Source organism: Oncorhynchus kisutch, unplaced genomic scaffold, assembly GCF_002021735.2.
Source record: "Oncorhynchus kisutch isolate 150728-3 unplaced genomic scaffold, Okis_V2 scaffold1246, whole genome shotgun sequence".
NCBI lineage: Eukaryota > Metazoa > Chordata > Actinopteri > Salmoniformes > Salmonidae > Oncorhynchus > Oncorhynchus kisutch.
In genome coordinates, this window is record NW_022263191.1 from 36,572 (window position 1) to 59,990 (window position 23,419).

General features: G+C 44.9%; 3 protein-coding genes across 4 annotated transcripts in view; 1 reads left to right on the top strand and 2 right to left on the bottom strand.

The window, feature by feature from the left end:
• LOC116365462 (ras-like protein family member 12) overlaps positions 1-3,597 on the bottom strand; it is a 5,507-nt gene extending 1,910 nt beyond the window's left edge. Inside the window, exons 1-5 of the mRNA XM_031818075.1 lie at positions 3,365-3,597; positions 2,998-3,116; positions 2,091-2,147; positions 1,697-1,770; positions 1,103-1,293 (exon numbers count right to left, since the gene is read on the bottom strand). Of these exons, the coding sequence (XP_031673935.1) occupies positions 1,103-1,293; positions 1,697-1,770; positions 2,091-2,147; positions 2,998-3,109 (434 nt within the window). The 5' untranslated portion in view covers positions 3,110-3,116; positions 3,365-3,597. The remainder of the gene's footprint in view (positions 1-1,102; positions 1,294-1,696; positions 1,771-2,090; positions 2,148-2,997; positions 3,117-3,364) is intronic.
• Positions 3,598-4,019: 422 nt separating this feature from the next.
• On the top strand, positions 4,020-8,627 carry LOC116365460 (kelch repeat and BTB domain-containing protein 13-like). Its single transcript, XM_031818064.1, has one exon. The coding sequence runs from the start codon at positions 4,845-4,847 to the stop codon at positions 6,381-6,383; it is 1,539 nt and encodes a 512-aa protein (XP_031673924.1). The 5' UTR covers positions 4,020-4,844; the 3' UTR covers positions 6,384-8,627.
• A 57-nt stretch (positions 8,628-8,684) lies between these two features.
• LOC116365461 (ubiquitin-associated protein 1-like) lies at positions 8,685-22,755 on the bottom strand. 2 transcript variants are annotated; one of them, XM_031818066.1, is made up of 6 exons: positions 22,662-22,755; positions 19,824-19,977; positions 16,887-17,495; positions 14,977-15,192; positions 9,486-9,587; positions 8,685-9,190 (listed from the first exon to the last, which is right to left on the bottom strand). In XM_031818066.1, the coding sequence occupies exons 2-6, from the start codon at positions 19,953-19,955 to the stop codon at positions 9,056-9,058; spliced, it is 1,194 nt and encodes a 397-aa protein (XP_031673926.1). In that variant the 5' UTR covers positions 19,956-19,977; positions 22,662-22,755; the 3' UTR covers positions 8,685-9,055. The 2 variants fall into 2 exon arrangements, with proteins under 2 accessions (XP_031673926.1, XP_031673925.1); XM_031818065.1 differs by lacking the exon at positions 22,662-22,755 and having other exon boundaries at positions 19,824-20,253.
• Between the last annotated feature and the right edge of the window lie 664 nt (positions 22,756-23,419).

Genomic DNA, 23,419 nt, shown 5'->3' on the forward strand with positions numbered 1-23,419 from the left:
AACAGTGTTTCCTCCGACACATTGGTGCAGCTGGCTTCCGGGTTAAACGGGCGGGTGTTAAGAAGCGCGGTTTGGCGAGCCATGTTTCAGAGGACACATGACTCAACCTTTGCCTCCCGAGCTGGTTGGGGAGTTGTAGTGATGAGACAAGATCAAAATTGGGGAGATTTAAAAAAATATATATTAATGTTCTAGACAAGTTTCATTGGCAACATGGCAAGAACATTTCTGTCTATCAGTTGTCAGGACGTCACCTGATGGAACCAAAGAAATGCCTTGTTACTAGCAACATGACAACATCTTACACCTAGAAAAAAAAGAAGGTGTGTTGGAGTGGCTATAAGTCTGCTGGCCATTATTGCTTCATACATTTCTGTACGTTATATGTTTTGGATAAATATAGCAACATGAAGACATCTTACACTGGGAGACAAATATAAGTGGTTGGAGTCTTGCCATGAATCAACTTTACTGGAAGTGCTTGAATAAACATGACTGTTTCCATAAACACCAGCTAAGAGGGCTTGGGTTGCCACACATGCAGCAGTGATGGGGGTGTGCATTAACATTGAGTAGGACTGACATGATGTTTAATTTCAGGCTTTCAGATGACTACCACAAGTAGACCTAGAGCTGCAAAACGCTTTGGTGTTACTTGAGAGGCTATGGGCCAAAACAGAACTTTGGGGATGGCATCACTCCTCCTGGAAGCACTGTCGGCCCGGACCAAGACATGCCTGGGCTTTTGGAGTATGTTATGTCGTTGTGGTGTGGGTTTGAATCGCAGGTCCGCCTTGGTGGGGATGAACCGGGTTATATTGTATCTCTTAACCGTCCACCAGCTGTGTCTCTAACAGTCTTAAACAGACATCTTGGCATGCAAGACATCTGCACCGGTATCTCTCCATGTCTAACTACTGTGGTATGTATTGCTGCTGCTGACTATGCTGATATGAGCCAGTAGTGAGCTCTGAGCGCCTGCAGCAATACTTAGTCGCTATAATACCGGAATCTAATGTCTCAGGCATTACACTAACAGACGAGTAGTTGCAGGTTTGAGTCCCACTCGGACTTCCATCCACCCCACCAATTCACTACACACCTGTATCTCTCCATGTCCAGCTTGTTGCCCAGCAGTATAATGGGGGTCTTTGGCTGCAGGGCCTTGGTGTGGACGGTGACGGCCTCCAGGTACTGTTGGCAGCCCTCAAAGCTCCGTCTATTGTCTATGCTGTAGACCACAAGGAAGGCACTGGCCCACGAGAGGTAGCGCTCACAGTTCACTGGGCCGTCCTGATGGGAGAGACAGAGAAGGGGAAAAGGTCATCACTTCAAAACAATTAGTGACAAAGGCTTTAGAAGACGTATCAATTGATTTAGAATACATCTTCAAATGGTTTCCATTTGCACAGAAAATGTGTCATTGTGTCCCGGTTCTTGTAATGGTAATGCCCCAGCCTACGGCACACACGTCTTCAGGTTTGGATCCGACCTACTGCCCTTTGACACAACCTCTATCTTTCCTCACTATCATCCTTTGTCTCTGTGTTCAATGCAAATCTGAAAACCTTTTTTTCTTCTGTCACATCATCCAACCGCGGCACAGCGCCGGCGGCAGAGCAGTGCCCCTGGAGCAGTTCAGTGCCTCAAGGGCACAACGGCAGTAGTATAGTCTTTCAAAAAAGACTCTTCCCACCTGGTCAGCTGTGTCCATAACTTTCACAACGACAGGCTGTTGGTCCACCATGTCCTCAGAAGAGTAAGTATCCTCTAGATGGCAGTGAACACAACATGGAGGTCACAACATGGACCCAACATCACAATACAGTCATTCATGTGTCAATATGAACAAGTTTATTGTACATTTCTCTGAAAGTGCATCTGCCGATTCTTGTATAGTTAGTGTACACAAACTATTACAGAGGTGTTTTATTGTCCATACTAGCCAACCATAAAAGGCATTCCCAATGCACAGTGTGATTCTAAATGGTACTAGAGGGGATGTTAGGACAGAGCCAAAATTATTTATTTAACAAAGACATTTCTTGACAATTGCATTTTATTTCTGAAGGTAACAAATGGAAGCTTACCTAGATTGGGGTCATATTCACTGATGAAGCGCTTGGTGAGAAATTTGACAGTCAACGCTGAAAAGAGAGAAGGGAATCATTCACTTCCTGTTTAGATTCAGCTCTTTGTTGTCAGTCTGTCACACTGTACAATCTAGTGTCCCAAATGGGGCATGGGAACCCTGTTTTTATATAAACACTCCCATGAAATATCAGATAGGACTAGATTGCTTTTCATGAATAACAAACTATCAAAACTGTAATAAAATGTCAACAAAACTGGGATCTACTCCACTACAAATACTAGGGATGACAAATCAAGTTCCTAATGTTTGGTTTACTCAGTGTATATTAAGTGGCAGAACACAATATAAAACCAACCTAAACATCACTAATGTTTGGTTTACTCAGTGTATATTAGGTGGCAGAACACAATATGAAACCAACCTAAACATCACTAATGTTTGGTTTACTCAGTGTATATTAAGTGGCAGAACACAATATGAAACCAACCTAAACATCACTAATGTTTGGTTTACTCAGTGTATATTAAGTGGCAGAACACAATATGAAACCAACCTAAACATCACTAATGTTTGGTTTACTCAGTGTATATTAAGTGGCAGAACACAATATGAAACCAACCTAAACATCACTAATGTTTGGTTTACTCAGTGTATTTTAAGTGGCAGAACACAATATGAAACCAACCTAAACATCACTAATGTTTGGTTTACTCAGTGTATATTAAGTGGCAGAACACAATATGAAACCAACCTAAACATCACTAATGTTTGGTTTACTCAGTGTATATTAAGTGGCAGAACACAATATGAAACCAACCTAAACATCACTAATGTTTGAACAATAAACACTAAAACAATCCAATAGCATATGAAGGAGAAAGGGGAAAAGATGGGTGGGCCACCTGATTTTCCTGAGCCCTTCACTCCAAGGATGACCACATTGACCTCAGGTTGTCCCCCCTCAGGGATAGCAGAGAAGTTACAACTCCTTGCTTTCCCAAACATCAGTGACATCTTTAGACTAAAACCCAGGAACACAAGTTTTCAAAACAGATCCAAGTAACAGGATCTTTATTCAGTGCCTACATGCATTATTCAGAATATTATTAACAATAAAAATAACATAACATAACCAAATAATATAAAATGTTTATAACGGTATCATAAACACTAATATTAATGCATAAGGATGATAGGCTACTATGCAGGAAACACAAATAACGCCCACGTTGAACGTTTCCATAACGTTTCAATATAACCTTACCTTACCTTAAAAGGTTTTCTCAGAGTTAAAGACTGGGGTAGAAGTGAATCGGCTAGTTGGTTTGATGTGGTTTAAAAAAAATCTGTATTACATTTAAAATCATATGAATCCAAATGCAATAACAACATTCCAACGAGTTTTAGAACGCGCTCTTAAATCCTGTCCGATGATGAGGATGCTCATACTCGATGGTGAAAGAAGCTCGAGCTGCTCCGTGCGTGCACAGCTGGTAGGACCTTGCGTCAAGTAGACGAATCGGTTAACATTGGCTGAAGAATGTTGCTGCTTACGCACATGATTTACTGACAAACTCCATTTAAGGGAACTGAGGTGAGGTCTCATAGTTATTCTACATGCAGTCAAATATGATTTGGAAAGGTAGACCTTTCTCATCTCCAACTAACTTCATTGACAAGAAACAAGGACATCAATAAATTGTTATGTCAGTTGAGATGGTTGGATTGCATCCAGTGAGGGAATGATTCTGTTGTCTTCATGCAGCATAGTTTCCTTCACAGATAATCACATAACTTCACAGTTAATACTTTGCACATGTTAAAGTAATTGCTCGTGTAATAGTCTCAAATCTGACATATTTGAACAGAAAGAACAAAGAAAAGGTACCGTTTGACATACTGGACTTGGTTTCCTCCTTTACCCTTTAATGAATGAGAACTCCACTCCCTCCTCATTCTCTACATTGGTGGCAAAGGTGGTGTCTGGCCTCTTTTGGAAGAGCGCCCCTGTTTGTATCGGGGTTTGCATGGAGGACAGAGAGAGGAGTAATTATGTAGCCTTGTGTGTAAACATTTACACGATTTTTATAGGGGGTGAGCGATTTATACTACAGTAGGTGAATCCGTCTATGTGCATGTAAGTATTTGCACAGGTGCCACGACTGTATTGGAACAAGGACTGGTAGCATGCTGTTGTCATGTGTAACAGATCCCTAACAGACAAGGTTACTAAGAATTTAACTGTTTGGAATAATAGTCTCGTATGACAAATGTGACCTCGGGGAACAATCTATTGTTGTCTCTCACCTTTGCCCAACCGCTCCAAGGCCAAGAGTTCTGACATTTCCCGCTGGCACAAACTGTCAGCCTCACAGACAAAGACCAATAAATCATCAGCATAACTGTACTGCTGTGCCCATCCATTGGCCCACCCGCTCCCACCCGACCCATCTCCCCTTTCCAGCAGGTCAACACTAGATTCTCCTCCGGCTGCATGTCACCATAATGTATGATAACTGTGCCACACGTTGCCTAACAGCTATCTATAGCCTCTGCTATTCTCGTAGCTGTGAAGAGCAATACAAACAGTGGTTACCCTGTCAAGTGCATCTGCTCTGCACAGAGGAGAGGAAAGGGGGGGATTCGGTCTAGCTGCTAATGTACCTCAAGGAAATATCATCATGGACAAAATGTCATGCTAGGACATGAGATATTTTGATCTGACTCAGCACTTCGTCACTCCTGACAAATGCAAATGTGCTGTTTGAACACTTCAGTTGAGGCGATGGAGCCAAGCAGCTGCCCTGGTTCAGGGACCGACAGTGACAAGCCTGCCCTCGGCAAGCCTTTGGACTCAGGGATGGACAGCCTGAAAGTGAGAGTTGACGGGAACGTTTTTGTGGTGAACAAAGCCCTACTCGAGCAGCACTGTGAGTATTTCCGAGCCCTCTTCCAGTCGGGAATGCGGGAATGCCAACAGGATGAGGTCCATCTGAAAGGGCTGAGCGCCCGGGGATTTGTGTTGGCACTCCGGGTCCTGGACGGGGATCGCCCCATCCTGGGTGGTGACGAGATTGTGGAAGCCATAGAGTGTGCCACCTTTCTACAGGTGGAGTCTGTGACAAAGCACCTGACCAATATCATCAACTCAGAGAACTGCTTGTTGATGTACCACACGGCTGCGACCTACGGTTTATGGGATCTGTCCCATCAAGCTGCTTTATTCATTAAAGACATGTACTCGGACCTGAAGGAAGATGTTGTGAGCACCTTACCAGAAGACCTAGTGGAGTACGTTGAGTCTCTCATCCCCAGTCGGTACGTCACAGTCTGCAGCCACTCTCCTGCCGTCGAGCAGCTCCAGGACTGTCAGAGGACGGTCTGCTACCTGGATGACGAAGATAGAGAATGGAAGGTGCTGAGTCACCTACCCCTAAACACAAGCACCACTATGGCAGGTGTGACCATGCTAGACAACAAGCTGTACATTATAGGAGGCGTCCACGACCTCAGCAAGAAAGTTGTGGACTCTGGCTTCTGCTACGACCCAGAGAGTGACTCCTGGTCCACTATTTCGAGTCCCCAGCAGCCACGCTACAACTTTACGTTAGTGGGCCACGAAGGCTGCCTCTACGCCATCGGTGGGGAGTTCGACCGGAAGTCCATGGCGTTGGTGGAGAAGTACAGTGTCTCCACAGCCACCTGGCGCTTCGCCGCTAATCTCCCCTGCAGAGCCGCCAACGTGGCCTCCACCAAAGCCATGAGCCGCATCTTCATCTGCCTCTGGAAACCCAAGGGCGTTACGGAGATCCACGAGTACGTCCCTGAGAGGGACCAATGGGTCCTGGTCACCACGCTAGTCCGTGACCAGAGCTATGGCCACTGCATGGTGGGCCACAGGGACAATTTGTATGTCATGCGCAACGGGCCCTGCGAAGACTTCCTGATGTGCGTGATGGACTGCTACAACCTGACTACGGGTCAGTGGACAGCCTTGCCGGGGCAATACGCAAACAGTAAAGGAGCCCTGTTTACATCGGTAGTAAGAGGGGACTCAGTGTTCACCCTCAACCGCATGAGGACCACGGAGTTCGCCGTGGAGGAGTACAGATGGAAAACCAAGAGAGAGACCAAGGGCTTCGGGCGAATCGGCTCCATGTACACATTTCTCATGAGACTGCCCAAGGCCAAGACTGTGGGAAACACTGAGGTGTTGACGGACGGGCTGGAGTTTGGGAATCGGATCGACCACAGACGCAGAGACTCTCTGCTACAATGCTTTGACTGACTTCCTGTGAATAAGTTTAGTCTTTTAATATCTCCTGACAAACCAACAACAGGACAATGAACTGGAATGCTTTGACTGACTTCTTGTGAATAGGTTTAGTATGTTACTTGGGCCACTTTTAGTAGGCAAACATGGAACGTTGCAGAAAGAAATGTCATGAATATAGCTGACGATTCCTTTTTTTACATGTCAGAGAGGCATGTTTGTTCTTCATAGCATATTTCTATCTGAATATTACACAACGTTGTGCCGTTCTGAATGTAATCTTGCGGCGTCTCTCTACAAATCAACAAACGAGCTAAAGATGTAAATGTCAGAGACAACAGTAATTTGTAAACATTAAAGTTTGCTTCATTCATGACAAGTTGGAAACTCGGAACCTCTGAGTAAAAATTAATTAACATATTGGTTGATTTGGATACTTTCCAAGTGGGAAATATTAGTTTCCTAGTTTCCACATGTCATGAGTGCAGCATATCTTCCAAGAATAATTAAATAGCATTTAAGAAACTCTATAGTAATATTGTCTTCTATAGTTCTTGAGAAATGTGTTGCCTCAAGTAGCCTTCTGGGTAATTTGACTCTGTATCCAAATGTAGTGTACTATAAAGTGTACTATACTCAAGTGATTCATTACATTGAGTTGACACAGCCTTTATCAGAGAGCTCTTTCCATGAAAGCCAAACACATGTTCAGTAATGTACATAAAGACTGAAATCCTTTCCTGTTTTTACAACAAACAAACCATTTATAACCCAGGCTCAGGTCCCCAAGGCATTCGTTGCTAGAGAACAGGGTAAGATAAGGCTGGCAGTGTTCACACTGTACAATAAAACATTTCTGTAACGAGTGCATGCTGCCGTCTCGGGACAGGTCTCCCTTGAAGGAGAGATTTCTATTCTACATGGGATCACCTGTGTAAATACAGGATGATTGGGGAATTCAAATGAATAGATTGTCTTTGGCAGAAGATATATGAAATCATTGTCTTTTAAATGATCAAATCAAACACTGTTCAAATAATGTGTTAATGGGTGAGGAATGTTGCTAATGATGTGCAGATTTTTCCACTTATCAAATTATATTACCATTCATTTCCCCTACAGTTAACAGGCGAAAATCTCCCTTGATAATATAAGAATGGTTCTTTCCCTCATTCTTTAGCCTACAGCAGTGGAGACTGGTGAGGGAGGACGGCTCATAATAATGAATGGAATCAAACAAGTGGAAACCAAGTGTTTGATGTGTTTAAGACCATTCCATATATTCAGTTCCAGCCATTACTATCAGACTGTCCTCCCCATTTAAAGTGCCACCAGCCACCACTGGTCTACAGTCTGTTAACAGTCTATGAGTGAAGTTCATTAATAGCAAAGTGATAAAAGAAATGCTCTCTTGACCAAACATAGAGGACCTCTAAAGCTCTCCCGGTCCATCAGCAGAAGATACACATCTTTAATAGATGCCGACTCTTCCCTTTGCTTGGCTGCTCCCATCTAAGTTCTGCCGTGGCTTTGATAGTCAAATAACAAACCTGTCCTGTGGTGACCCCGTCCATCTGTCCGTCGTCAGCGGGGAAAGCATGGCAAAAATGTGGAAGTGTATCCCACACATATCAAGACCTAATATGATGTGGGAACCATGAGACATGAGTATGATATTACAAGTATATTGAATTTTGATTCATCAGAAATGTTTTTTTTGTAACTGAAAACAGAAATCTCAATTCTCATACGTCTTTGATCTGTACACAATACTTTTGTATCACAGGCAAAAACAAATGAATACAAAAAACATTCAATACATGTTAAAGTGCAAGTTACAGTATGTACAACTTCAAGTGGGTCGTTTCAGTCAACCTGCCATACAGAAAAAGTTTTACAAGCTTCTTTCAGGTTTAGATCTTTTACCCCGTACACACACCCTACACATACAGATAATGACTTACCAGTAACACAGTTTGCATCCCAAATGGCACCCTATTCCCCATATAGTGCACTACGTTTAAACAGAGCCTATGGGCCCCTGGTGAAGAGTAGTGCACTACAAAGGGAGTACGGTGCCATTTGGCATGCAACCATAGTCTACTGGATTTTATTTAATTGTATTGCAGATCAAACTTAAGTTAAAAATACTACATGACAAATGCTGTGATACTTGAAATTGACAAAGAAAATTGACAATGGGCAAATCACATCAAACATTGTCAAAACCTGAAATGTAATAAAACTATGTAATATATCGATTGTCTGTAAATTGTATTGTTTAAGTTTTACTTTTCCTAGAAGGCCACTGTTCATTTCCTGATTTGCTAGAATGTATAGTTTTAGTGTGTTCCAGTCAATCAACATTGTTTCAACATGCAAATTGCAATTTGAAAATCACATATCATTAAAAGGGATAGTTCACTGAAAACTCATCATCATCATCGTTTTTGCTCTGGACTGAAAGTGCTCAATCTTGAAGACTTGACTGGTGACATACACAATTTTTGTGGATTGTATTAACAGTGGACTAATGAACCAAATAGTAAAATATAGTTTGAGTGAACTATCCCTTTAATATGATACATTAGCTAACATAATTGTTTGTAGTAAACAGGAACTGTGTTTGTGTTGGTGCATGTATGTCTCCTACAATGTATTTTTCATGGGAGCAGACATTGACCCTGTCATGCCACACGCATCATCAGCTCTTCCAGGGCCCTCTCGCGGTGGTTCTCGTGGACTAACAGAACCTCTTTGATAGCGTTCTGCTGGAAGCCCATCTCATTGAACTGAGCCAGCAGGTGAAGAAACTCCTCAGCCTGAGGGGAGAGAGAGGGGAGAAACCATCAGATGATAGAGCAGCATTTACAGTTAAAGGGATAGTTCACCCAAATGACATGTTGATTTTCTTACCCTTTTAGCAGTTTATGGACAAGGTAAGACAACACTCCATGTTGGTAAAGAAGCCAATATGTCATTTTGTATTTTGGGTGATCTATTCCTTTAAATCCAGCAGTACAATTCAATTCAAATTGATTTGTTGTTCATTAGAGGAAAGCTGTGAGGTAAACAGAGAATACCAGGATAAATAAATGAATAATCTATGATGTTTACCTTAGTCTCACAGTTCTGGAACATCTCCAGAGCCTCCTCCACCTGAGCCTCGTCGTAGCCCCGCTCACACAGTCTGTCACAGGCCACCAGATAGCGCAGGATCTGCACACAACAAGCACAACACCACAGATTACTACGACTAATAGCATTACTGTCAGTTAGCAGGTAAACAGTTGCCTGGGTAACTGTCTGTCTCTGCACTCAACAGCAGTCTGAAAGAAAAATATATTCAAGAGACAAGCATTAGACACAAAGCAGCCACAGATATGGTGGACGAGGTCATTGAAGAATACCGCTCCACTTTTCATAGTGTCCTTTCCAGCACGGCTTCAGTAACTATGGTGGATGTGTAACCATGTCAGTGCAGTACAGATTGGTAGTGTGAAAAGGGTAAATGTTTCAGTGTAACTGAGTATTAACTGATGTGGTTATCGTGAATCTGCCACTGTGCTCTGTGGTGTTCTATATCAATATGTGTGTTATTATGGCAAGAGTCCAATTACGCCTAACACAGCAGTGTATAACAGATTATTATAAAATCAGATCATATTTCTGCAGTGACAACTTGGTCTCACGCACGCACGCACGCACACACACACTAGGTGGTTCCATTGACACATTATATATAACAATAATCTGATAGGCCAATCTTGTGCTAATGACATCACTCTGAAAAGGAGAAGAACTCATCTGAGATCAGCGGAGTGAAAGGTAATATGTGTGAGAGCAGCGTGACCCATGGCCCTGCTTTAACATGTTGAGCTGGGAGGGAGAGAGGGGGCAGGGGATTACACTGATTAAATAGGTCATTGATTAAAGAGTTGATCCCTGTTAATGTAACTCTCCAGCTGCCTTCTCTCTTCACTGGGAGAGAGGGAAGGAGATGGAGGAAGAGAGATAGAGACAGAAGGAGGAAGGTAAAGAGAGGGAGAAATGGGAGGAAAGAGAGATGGAAGGAGAAGGAGAGAAACAGAAAAGGGAAGAGAGAGGGTTGGGGAAGGATGGAGAGAGAAATAGATAGGAGCAAAAGGGGTGGGCAGTGTAGAGAGAGAGAGAGAAAGAGAGAGAGGGGCGGGGGGACATAAGAAAAGAGCTGAACCCTGGCTGCAACCTCCACACTGCAGGCTAGGAAACTTTCTAAACCATTTAGCCTAGCTAACTTTAATGTGTCACTTGATTCATGGTCAAGGACACTGATAAGGCCTTGACCAAAGGCAGCCCCTGAGAGAGAGAGAGAGAGAGAGAGAGAGAGAGAGAGAGAGAGAGAGAGAGAGGAGCCAGAGGCAGCCCCTGAGAGAGAGAGGAGCCAGAGGCAGCCCTGAGAGAGAGAGAGGAGTCAGAGGCAGACCCTGAGAGAGAGAGAGAGAGAGAGGCAGCCCCTGAGAGAGAGAGACGGAGAGAGAGGAGCCAGAGGCAGCCCCTGAGAGAGAGAGGAGCCAGAGGCAGCCCCTGAGAGAGAGAGAGGAGTCAGAGGCAGACCCTGAGAGAGAGAGAGAGAGGCAGCCCCTGAGAGAGAGAGAGAGAGAGAGAGAGAGAGAGAGAGAGAGAGGAGCCAGAGGCAGCCCCTGAGAGAGAGAGAGAGGAGCCAGAGGCAGCCCCTGAGAGAGAGAGGGGCCAGAGGCAGCCCCTGAGAGAGAGAGAAGCCAGAGGCAGCCCCTGAGAGAGAGAGAGAGAGAGAGAGAGAGAGAGAGAGAGGAGGGGGGAGAGGGAGAGAGAGAGAGGAGCCAGAGGCAGCCCCTGAGAGAGAGAGAGAGAAGCCAGTGGCAGCACCTGAGAGAGAGAAAGAGAGAGAGAGAGAGAGAGAGAGAGGAGCCAGAGGCAGCCCCTGAGAGAGAGAGAGAAAGAGAGAGAGAGAGAGAGAGAGAGAGAGAGAGGGAGGAGCCAGAGGCAGCCCCTGAGAGAGAGAGAGAGAGAGAGAGAGAGGAGCCAGAGGCAGCCCCTGAGAGAGAAAGAGAGAGAGAGAGGGAGGAGCCAGAGGCAGCCCCTGGGAGAGAGAGAGAGAGGAGCCAGTGGCAGCACCTGAGAGAGAGAAAGAGAGAGAGAGAGAGAGAGAGAGAGAGAGAGAGAGAGAGAGGGAGAGGGAGAGGGAGAGAGAGAGAGAGGGAGAGAGGAGCCAGAGGCAGCCCCTGAGAGAGAGGAGCCAGAGGCAGCCCCTGAGAGAGAGAGAGAGAGAGAGAGAGGAGCCAGAGGCAGCCCTTGAGAGAGAGAGAGAGAGAGAGAGAGAGAGGAGCCAGAGGAAGCCTCTGAGAGAGAGAGAGAGAGAGAGAGAGGGAGAGAGGAGCCAGAGGCCAGCCCCTGAGAGAGAGGAGCCAGAGGCAGCTCCTGAGAGAGAGGAGCCAGAGGCAGCCCCTGAGAGAGAGAGAGAGAGAGAGAGAGAGAGGAGCCAGAGGCAGCCCCTGAGAGAGAGAGAGAGAGAGAGAGAGAGAGAGAGAGAGAGAGAGAGAGAGGGAGGAGCCAGAGGCAGCCCCTGAGAGAGAGAGAGGAGAGAGAGAGAGAGAGAGAGAGAGAGAGAGAGAGAGAGAGAGAGGGAGGAGCCAGAGGCAGCCCCTGAGAGAGAGAGAGAGAGAGAGAGAGAGAGAGAGAGAGAGAGAGAGAGGGGAGGAGCCAGAGGCAGCCCCTGAGAGAGAGAGAGAGAGAGAGAGAGAGAGGAGCCAGAGGCAGCCCCTGAAACTATATATGACTCTGCTGAGAACACACATAATACTGAGCAAGTTGTGGAAACTCAATTTTTACAATGGTGTTTTTTTACCCTCCTCCTCTCCCTCTTCATGGGCAAATGACATCAAATACGAGCCGGGCTGCGGGGAGCTAAAACCATATGTTCTGCTCTGTCGTTAAACACTAAAGCCAACTGAGGTAGATGTACACTGTCAGATGGGGTAAAGTTGAGAGTGCTGGCATCATGTCCGGCTACGTGGACTCAATGCTCTGGAATGTGGCACTGTAGAAAATTACACAAGCGTGGGGCTTTTGGTTGTAGGTATTTGTATTTATTAAGGATCCATTAGTTCCTTCCAAGGCAACAGCTACTTTTCCTGGGGTCCAGCAACATTAAGGCAGTTACAGTGTATACACCATTCAAAATATTACACCAAGCCACATATTATTAATATTATTAATATTATTCCAGGACACATACTGCTGTTGTGTATTAGAGACGGGTCTAGATTCAAATCTCTTTCCCAAGCCAAGTCCGATGTTAATGTGGGAAACATCTACTACACATACCCCTCTTTACATGTTATGTGTAAAGCATAGAATGTATGGTGGAAATACAATGGCTCTGATGCCACATGTCCCAGCAAAAATGACCTTAATGACCTTTTTATTCTGTAAGCCAAATAAAAATGAAAGGCTTTTAAAATGTCCAATCATTTGTGAATCGTTGGATTAATCAAGTGTGCAACATTACGTGCAATATGGTTTAGATGAGAAGCGCCTGTATAGTTTGAATTGCTATACTTATTTTGTTTGTCTATATACTATGGTATTTATGGTACGCTAATAGCTGCACAAAAACTTGAAGCAGGAATGTGGCTTTGGCCACACCACATCCAAGGCAAGTGTAAGGATAGTGTAAACATAAAAGTTATAAACCGGATGTTGAAGAGAGATAAATCTTAATACACATATTTTAGTAATGTAAAAGAAAAACAGCCTGAGAGAGGACACGATGAGAGGACACGACGAGAGGACACGACGAGAGGACACGACGAGAGGACACGACGAGAGGACACGACGAGAGGACATGACGAGAGGACACGATGAGAGGACACGACGAGAGGACACGATGAGAGGACACGATGAGAGGACACGACGGAGAGGACACGACGAGAGGACACGATGAGAGGACACGACGAGAGGACACGATGAGAGGACACGACGAGAGGACACGATGAGAGGACACGACGAGAGGACACGACGAGAGGACACGACGAGAGGACACGACGAGAGGACACGACGAGAGGACACGACGAGAGGACACGACAGAGAGGACACAACGAGAGGACACGATGCGAGGACACGACGAGAGGACACGACGAGAGGACACGACGAGAGGACACGACAGAGAGGACACGACGAGAGGACACGATGAGAGGACACGACGAGAGGACACGATGAGAGGACACGACGAGAGGACACGACGGAGAGGACACGACGGAGAGGACACGACGAGAGGCCACGACAAGAGGACACGATGAGAGGACACGACGAGAGGACACGACGAGAGGACACGACGGAGAGGACACGACGGAGAGGACACGACGAGAGGACACGACGAGAGGACACGACGAGAGGACACGACGAGAGGACACGACGGAGAGGACACGACGAGAGGACACGTCGAGAGGACACGTCGGAGAGGACACGACGAGAGGACACGACAGAGAGGACACGACGGAGAGGACACGACGGAGACGACACGACGGAGAGGACACGACGAGAGGACACGACGGAGAGGACACGACGGAGACGACACGACGGAGAGGACACGATGGAGACGACACGACGGAGAGGACACGACGAGAGGACACGATGGAGAGGTCACGACGGAGAGGACACAAAGAGAGGACACGACGGAGAGGATGCGACGAGAGGACACGACGAGAGGACATGACGAGAGGACACGAAGAGAGGACACGACGGAGAGGACACGACGAGAGGACATGATGAGAGGACACGACGAGAGGACACGATGAGAGGACACGACGGAGAGAGAGACTCCAGACACCAAAGAGATCAAATTAGCACCTTAAATAACTTTTACTGAGTATAACTGAAAAAATATTTTTTAAAGGGTAATAAGACAAAGATATAGAACTATTGTGCATTGGCAATATTTCATGATGATAAATCTTATTGAATTGAATGGCGAAGGTTCATAAACCTTGGCAGAATTCAGATATGACGTTTTAGCACGATCCACAGATTTATTTTTTAACTACGGCGCACGACATGGTTCAATGTGCCAATAAATCAGCACAATCAACTTTTTTAATTGCCGTCGTCCTGAAGCGAAAATTGGGATCATGTATACTCTACTGATGAACATTAAAGAAGAGTAATGGAACGCAATGTACCATACGGCGAACTCAGCAAAGCAAGGATTTGTGGCAAGTACATGGGGGTCGCCATCTTTATGCAAGAACAGAGAGAGAGACTAGACGATGTGGCTGAAAGGATCGGAGAAAGCTCTGTTACAACTACATTTTATGGCAATATCTTATTAGGCTAGAACACAATTGGCTGCTACATCATCATATCACTCGGTGTGTCAATGATGTCATGTAAAAACACACACTGCTGTGGATAAAAGCCCATGTTAAATGTCCATAGTGTTGTTCTGACCCCAGAATTAAATAGAGCACTAGAAAGGACATTGGCATCCCGGTGACACAACTACAGGATGGCCATCTTGGTCAGAGAAACTTTCATTCTAGAAACTGGTCAAATTCATGTTTATGAAATGTTTGTGACTGTGTTTTGAGACCTGTTCTGGGCTCTGCTGGCCGGTCTTCTGCAGGGCGATGATGGCGGTGCGGAGCGGATAGCCCCTTTCAGTGATGGCGTGCAGCAGCTCTCTCTCTTCGGGACTCAGCGCGGACAGCAGCTCCACCGAGGAGTCCAGTACTGACGCGGCGTGGGAACCCATGGGTCGTGAGGTCACCGAGGGAAGGGCCGGCAGGCAGAAGTACGGACTCAGGGACTGCACACACAGGGGGGAAGAGCAGAGAGAGTGTGAGAGAAAGCGAGGGGGACGGGAGGTGGGGAGTTTGTGAAAGAAAGAAAACCAACCCCATAAAGGGAGAGGGTTAGCCTGAAACCCCATCCTGACTGATGCCTCTCTATGTGCCTGTAGATTGACAACCTGACTGACAGCCTGTGCGTGGAACTGGCAACATTCACGCAACATGAGTGCAACATTTATAGTGCATGACAGCACCGAAATGTACACGGCTGGCTAACCTTGAAAGACTGGTTTGCTGAGAAATAGATTTCCCTGAGTAATTCCACTCGCTAATCCTGATGAACTAATAATAACTTGAGACGATTCCAAGGACAGACTTTACACTAGCTATATTTAGAGCACACATCCCTCAAAACATTTGAGAAATGTGAATAGGAAAAGAACCTTAATATACTCAGGAGGATCTGTTTTCTCTATCAATTAACATACTATATACAATTTGCTTTACAAAAAAATGAAAATGAGTTTTTTTGTAAAAATGTATTTTACAAATATATCTAAAAGTTTCAAGTTAATCTGAAATACAATCTATCATATTTCCATTCAACATATCTACTGTATCGGGAGTCCAAGTTGAGCAAATCCCACATGAGCTTGTTGAGCTGTGGTTGGCGTGAGAATACGTCTGATACTTAGTGTGGGGGTTTAAATTCCTCCATCTTTTTCCAGGCCCATGCTGCTCCGAGGCAGAGCCAGTTATAGAACCGTCACTCTGCCCACTGAGGACATCTGGTTTGGTGCTTTAGTTTTTAAAGACAGCACATGGGAACTAGGAAGTGGGGCCTTGAACTACACAGCCTAGAGAACATGTTTTTTTAAGAAACGGGAAAACATTCTTACTTATTGATAGAGGCATATCCGGGTGTACCTGAACCCATTCCTACTAATATAAAATAAGGGGATTGATCAATAGAATAGTCTACTATGCTAGATAATTCTGAGCTTCTCAGTTGGACAATGACTAGGCAACAATAATGTAAAAGGGACACTTGAATCCAAAGAGACTGTGGTTTTTGCGTGTGTTGATATTCATGATGGTGTACAGCTACAGAAGGTAACTAACGTTGGTGACAGTGGCTAGGTAAATCAATTCAACGTATGGATTGTAGACCGCTTTCAGGGCAAGGAAACATATCATTTTGTCATTTCGGTGAACTATCCCTTTAACTATCTAACAATACAAATTGATCTATGCATAGTCACTTTACCTCTACCTACATGTACATATTACCTCGACTAACCGGTGCCCCCGCACATTGACTCTGTACCAGTACCCCCTGTTTATAGCCTCCACATTGACTCTGTACCAGTACCCCCTGTATATAGCCTCCACATTGACTCTGTACCAGTACCCCTGTATATAGCCTCCACATTGACTCTGTACCGGTACCCCCTGTATATAGCCTCCACATTGACTCTGTACCAGTACCCCTGTATATAGCCTCGCTATTGTTATTTTACTGCTGCTCTTTAATTTTTTACATTTTTCTTATTTAATAATTTTTTTCTTAAAACTGCATTGTTGGTTAAGGGTTTGTAAGTAAGCTGTTGTATTCGGCGCATGTGACAAATACAATTGGATTTGATTTGATTCTGGGCCTTCAATACCACTTCTCTACTATATTTCTCCTAATAGGAGGTCATGTCCGTACCGGATGTGTTGGCTTGTGGTGTCTGATGGAGGGGACATTCTCTGTGTTGGCCCTGGTCAATGGGTGTCTGGGTAGGGATGAGGAGGACGGTGGCTTGGGTCCTCCTGGGGGGCAAGGGGGCCCCTGGATACACTCTCTGGGGGTCTCCAGAACGGACAGCGAGTACTGGCGGAGGTTCTTCCTACGCTGGTAGGTCACCAGACCACTCTGAGAGACAGGTAGGTTCAGGACGTTAGGGGTGCAGGTCTGCCGTGGGTTCCTCACCCCAGGAACACGCTGATCCGACCTGTACCCTGAACCAGACTCCGAGGAACCCTCTCCTGACGAAGAGCACTCCTCTTCCTCCTCGGAGTCGGAGATGACGAACTTAACCCGGGTGCGCATGTCAACCGGGTTCAGGCTGTGGGAGCGCTGGCGGGGGTTGGGCTCCCAGAAGTCAGAGCTGTGTCGGCTGGCCAGGCGGCTCTCCTGGGGGCTGCTGAAGAGATGCCAGTAGGGTGGGCTGGAGGGGAGCACCTCGGATGGGGATCTGGGGCCGGGGTGTTGGGGCTGGCTGGGGTAACCTCCCTGGAGTCCCTGGAGCACCCAGTTCTCCAAGCTGAACATGTACTGTTGACAGAGGTGAAGATGGGTTGGTAAATGGTTGTTGGTTGATGGGTTGATGGGTGGGTGGGTGGGTGGGTGGGTGGATGGGTGGGTGGGTGGGTGGGTGGGTGGGTGGGTGGGTGGGTTGATGGGTGGGTGGATGAATGGAGTGTACTTTAAGAGAACCATTTAATCACGTTATGTCACTAACATATTTTCGAATACCAACCAATCAAATGGCGAACCAATCAAACAATTAATCAGGTAAGTAGTCATTCTAGCAACTGCTTCCTTCTTCCCTCACATTGTTAACGTGTGTCACGCAACTCATCGACTCACCCACCGCCAATGTCTAACACCCACTCGGCTTTCCCTTAGCGATTTGGTCTTTCACTTGGATCACACTTATCCAATATCATGTGATTAAGGGAAGGAAGCGAGGAAGGAAGGATCCAATAAGGCCAAGGACGCAACACAGCAAATGTTTCACTATCAATTTTCCACCTTCATTTTGTCTACATTTATGGCTTTGTTAGCCTTCCCATCAATTTCCCAGACTGTAGGAAATACCCTTGCATGTGATGCCCAAAAACCACAAAACCACGACACCACACATCAGATTGAAGCTGTTCTCTCTGTTAACAAGATGAATGAATTGATCCCAATAGAGGTGTGTGTGTGCTTGTGTGTGTGTTTTCAGAATTATACAAAGGTGCCTGCTTCAGCCCAGACTAGATGTTCTTTCCAAATAGCACCCCTGTTCCCTTTATATTTCCTGCACTACATATGAAATAGGGTCCCATTTGAGACACAACCTAGGTTCTGTTGGCTTTAGATGGATGAGGCTGTCAAACTCAACTCTCTCCAGAACAGAGGAGGTGAAAATAAAATGTCAACATCAGGCTCCTATAATAATCACACTGGGTTTATCACATTCTAAACCACTGACTATGGCTTCAGAGTAGTATTAACAATGAGGAGATTATGTATGTGTTGCAGGTGGCTGTCTGTTCCCTATATAGTGTAATACTCTTCACCAGGGCCAATAGGGCTCCCATCAAAAGTAGTGCACTATATAAGGAATATGGTGCCATTTGGGATGCATTGTCTGTCTCCCACAAGCTGGAAGAATAAAGAGACTTGCAGTATTGGGGCTTCGAGAGAAGTCGGAGAGATGTTAAGTTCTACAATGCCTTCTAATGTACGTACTATATGCATTGCAAAGGCAGAAGTTAATAGATGTTTTTGTTGTTGAAAATACCTATGAAATTAATTTAAATCCAACCAAATACTTCCACAAATTAGCCTGTTCCCAGATCTGTTTGTGCTGACTTGCCAATGACCATAGAAGTAGGTTATAGCACAAACAACTGGGACCAGGAAACCATCATTTCTGTTGATGTTTTATTAATTATATAAAGGCCATGCCGTAAAGGTGTTGATCAAAAACATTCCCAGCAGAGTTTTTCTGGCCGCAGTATTTAGCTATGTTATAGCTTCAAACTGCAAAGCTATGTAGGGAGAACATCGTACACACTCTGTGTGTTGAGGCCACTGTGAATTTGGAAACAAACCTTACTCGAACCCTAACACGATTAAGGAGAAAGCTTGGCCTAGATTTTGACAACTAAACCGAAGCGACATATTTTCCCTTCTCTGTTAAATACACAAACATTTGACTGTATGGACAATGTTGGTGGTCACTGTGGGATTTAGGTTTGGCGGTGTTGCAGTGGACTGGGTCAAAGGCCACCCAGTATCATAATAGTCCTAATTACACTAAGACAGGAGCAGGAGACGTCAGCCATTTTCCCATGAATTTAACTTCCAATCAGTAAAAGTCGATGACAACATTGGAAAACAGCGTGATTAAAACACCCGTTGTATATCTGTGTTGTATTTTGAGTGTTCGGTTCTGTCTGTGTTGTATTTTGAGTGTTCGGTTCTGTCTGTGTTGTATTTTGAGCGTTATGTTCTGTCTGTGTTGTATTTTGAGCGTTAGGTTCTGTCTGTGTTGTATTTTGAGCGTTAGTTTCTGTCTGTGTTGTATTTTGAACATTAGGTTCTGTCTGTGTTGTATTTTGAGCATTAGGTTCTGTCTGTGTTGTATTTTGAGCGTTAGTTTCTGTCTGTGTTGTATTTTGAGCGTTAGGTTCTGTCTGTGTTGTATTTTGAGCATTAGGTTCTGTCTGTGTTGTATTTTGAGTGTTAGGTTCTGTCTGTGTTGTATTTTGAGTGTTATGTTCTATCTGTGTTGATGTTCCAACCATGTGTAGAATGTCATCAAAGCTTTCTGGTGTCATCAACAAATAAATAAATGATAGCCCCCCTCAATCTCTTACACACACCAACCTCTGTCTCCTGCAGTATGGTGAGATAGTCTGGGACAGTGATGTCTGGGGCAGCAATCAGCTCCACCTCTTCCCTGGGTCCCTCCAGAGATCCCAGAAGGGTCTTAAAAGGAACCTCATCCAAACAAGACATCTTCCTGCTGCTCTTCTGGTCACTGGGGGAGAAGGAGAGATGAGGAGGAGGGAGAGGAGGAGAAGTAAGAGAAGGAGAGATGAGGAGTAGGGAGAGGAGGAGGGAGAGAGGAGGAAGAGGAGGAGAAGTAAGAGAAGGAGAGAGGAGGATTGGAGGAAGAGGAGGAGCGATATCAGTTTTCAACAGTCTACTATTGTCAATCATTGTAACCTGGACTCCAGCTGTTCCAGTAACTAGCATATGGTGTTGAGGTCTGGTACTGAGAGACAAGTGGGAAGGTGACAAGTGAGCTATATTGCCTCTCCTGAAACAAATTGCCTGGTATCTCTGTCACATTTAGACAGGATTGGATAGGAGACCAAAACAGATTCTCCTCTTGGTTCCCAGTAACGTACACGTTTTCCTTCCTATATCGGTATATTCTGTTACACAATCTAGGAGAGGGAAGTCTGGGGGAAGAGGATTAAGGATTATAAGGTACCATGTCTGACTCTCTCAGACGTCAACACCTGATGCTCCTCTCCTATTGGTCGAAGGGGACGGAAAACACACACACGCAAGGCAGAAAGCAAGCATGCACGCATGCATGCACACACACTGCCGTACGAAAGAAAGAATGCAAACACACACTCCAGTAAACCCTCCTTACGTAGACAGGTGTTGTGAGGCTAAAGCATCATCACAACTAATCCCCTCCACCACCACAGCTGATCATCAACCCCAGTATGTTTGCTACTGTAGAATTAGAATTACTAGAAAGGAAAATAATATCCTATTCTTTATATAGTACCCTACTTGTTTCTGGTCAAAAGTTGAGCACTATATAGGGCATATATAAAAGAGTGTGATTTGAGGCGTGGCCAAACAGCTGAAAACAGTCATTGTTGCAAATAATGCATCTTTATGTGGCGCAGAATTCTGGGCCCGTATTCATAAAACGTCTCAGGATAGAGTACTGATCTAAGATCAGTTTTGCCTTTAAGATCATAATGAATAAGATTAGGCCTATGTGAACAGGCAGGACCTGATCCTAGATTGCTTATGAATATTGGCCCGGGTGTGAGAAGCCTTGATTGATCCAACATTCCTAATGGTACACCAATATGGCCACCGGTGTACCCACCATGAGATGTTCATTTGAATGGGAATGTCTGCTCCACAGAACCATACTGAGGAGAATGAATGTCCTCATTCAAGTCAATGATGCCACAATGGGTGGACTGGCAGCCATTTTAAAAGTGTATCCATGAGGATACAGTCAAACTCTGGTTTGAGGGGTTGTACCCATTTTAGCACTACTTGTTTTGATTCTATGGCTGCCCTTCTAGCTTCAGATGGTGCTGGACTAATGACGAGGCTGGAGACCTAAACAGGCATACCGGTTAAGCTTATTAACTAGTTTTAAAACGCACGAAGAGCGAGACAATGGAAAGTTCAATGACAGTAGACCTACATTGTACAATATAGTCGTCTGTTTCCATAGTTAAACTGCGTCACTGGAAATGTTTCGTTTTTCAAAATATGTTTATTTAAGTAGGCCTATCTATCCTTTTTAAATGAATAACCTATTCAGCAAATATTGTTGTATGATTCCAGAGTGGGGAAACACCCTCCATATTGTTTAACACTTGTAGGCCTATTATGGCCATCATGCAAAGGTGAGGAAAAAATATGAGAAACACATGAGAAGAACCACTAAACACATAACGCTATGACAGGTATTATGTCCCCAGAAGACAATAGTGCCATACACAGGACATTGACTGATGCACAAGGGTTCAATAAGTCACAGTTGCCCAAAATAAATAAGATGATAACTAGTGGTTTCTTCTACTATATACTATCCTAACAATGAAGGGTAATATGAAGTAGGCTAGTAAAAACTCCAGAAAGAAGATCATTCCAATCACAAAAAAAAGAAAAAAGCCTAATATCACCCAACAGCACCCCCTGCCACATGGTAACTATTCCTATCACCAGAGGAACTATCATCACCAGAGGAACTATCATCACCTCTAGAAAAGCATTTGCTACTCAAACGAAAGCACAAGCATATCAAAACATCTTTATGTGAAAAAAACAGTTGGCGTGACATGAGGCATTATCCTCATATTGTGCTACTGACTGTATGTTTGTTTATTCCATGTGTAACTCTGTTTTTGTCGCACTGTTTTGCTTTATCTTGGCCAGGTCGCAGTTGTAAATGAGAACTTGTTCTCAGCTGGCCTACCTGGTTAAATAAAGGTGTTCTCAGCTGGCCTACCTGGTTAAATAAAGGTGTTCTCAGCTGGCCTACCTGGTTAAATAAAGGTGTTCTCAGCTGGCCTACCTGGTTAAATAAAGGTGTTCTCAGCTGGCCTACCTGGTTAAATAAAGGTGTTCTCAGCTGGCCTACCTGGTTAAATAAAGGTGTTCTCAACTAGCCTACCTGGTTAAATAAAGGTGTTCTCAGCTGGCCTACCTGGTTAAATAAAGGTGTTCTCAGCTGGCCTACCTGGTTAAATAAAGGTGTTCTCAGCTGGCCTACCTGGTTAAATAAAGGTGTTCTCAGCTGGCCTACCTGGTTAAATAAAGGTGTTCTCAGCTGGCCTACCTGGTTAAATAAAGGAGAAATCAAATAAAAAATCATCAAGTAAATACTCAACCAAATCCAAATCATCACTAAAAATGTGCTACTTAAATAATCTGTCAGTTTTTTTAATGTACCTGTACTTGTTTCTGTGAGCAGTCCCTCTCTTCTCTGTAGTGCTTCTTCCTCTCTCAGGCCTGGGTTACTGATGTCGTGTGTTGTTGCTGCCTCTCCCAACCTGTTAGTGATTAAGAGCAGTGGGCGTGAGGTCTGAGGATACAGGAGGATTAGCCCTCCTGAACCACTATGCTACTGACATAACTCACTGACTTCAGCTGCTTACCTGCTGCTGGCCAGGCGCATGTCGACTGGAAACACCCAAGGAACACCGCTCCCATTACACCATCACCACATCCCAAATGGTACCCTATTCTGGTATTCCCTATACTGTGCATTATATAGGGAATAGGTATGGGCCCTGGTCAACAGTAGTGCACTACATAGGGAATAGACTGCCATTTGGGACCACCCCCAGGGTCTGTTAAGGGTGAAGCATTGCAGAGCATTCAGATATACATATATTTTGTAGAACAGATATAACCCCCAAGCCATAACACATCTACCTCAAATACCTCTGCACATTGTACTGGTACTCCCTCCATTCTTGTGTATTTTAATTCTCATGTTACTATTACATTTTCTGTACTAGACATTCAACTGGGTATTCAATTGGTTTGATTAATGAGAAGGCCAACAAGGAGAAGAGTAATCCTTCCATTCCTTCCTTCCTTCCTTGGCAGGCCAGGGTGTTAAGAGATTCTCGGTACACCCATGCTGTGTAAAGGTGGTAAACAGAAGGTAGACTGAGGGAAACAGAGATCTCCAAGAGCCAGAC

Excerpts from the sequence above, each read along its gene's own strand:
- LOC116365460 (XM_031818064.1), top strand. The coding sequence starts at position 4,845 with ATGCAAATGTGCTGTTTGAACACTTCAGTTGAGGCGATGGAGCCAAGC.
- LOC116365461 (XM_031818065.1), bottom strand. The coding sequence starts at position 20,195 with ATGCTAGTTACTGGAACAGCTGGAGTCCAGGTTACAATGATTGACAAT. Across the intron at positions 15,193-16,886 it reads ACCACAAGCCAACACATCCG|TCCCTGAGTCCGTACTTCTG; the intron begins GTACGGACATGA and ends CTGTGTGTGCAG. Across the intron at positions 9,191-9,485 it reads TCCAGAACTGTGAGACTAAG|GCTGAGGAGTTTCTTCACCT; the intron begins GTAAACATCATA and ends CTCTCCCCTCAG.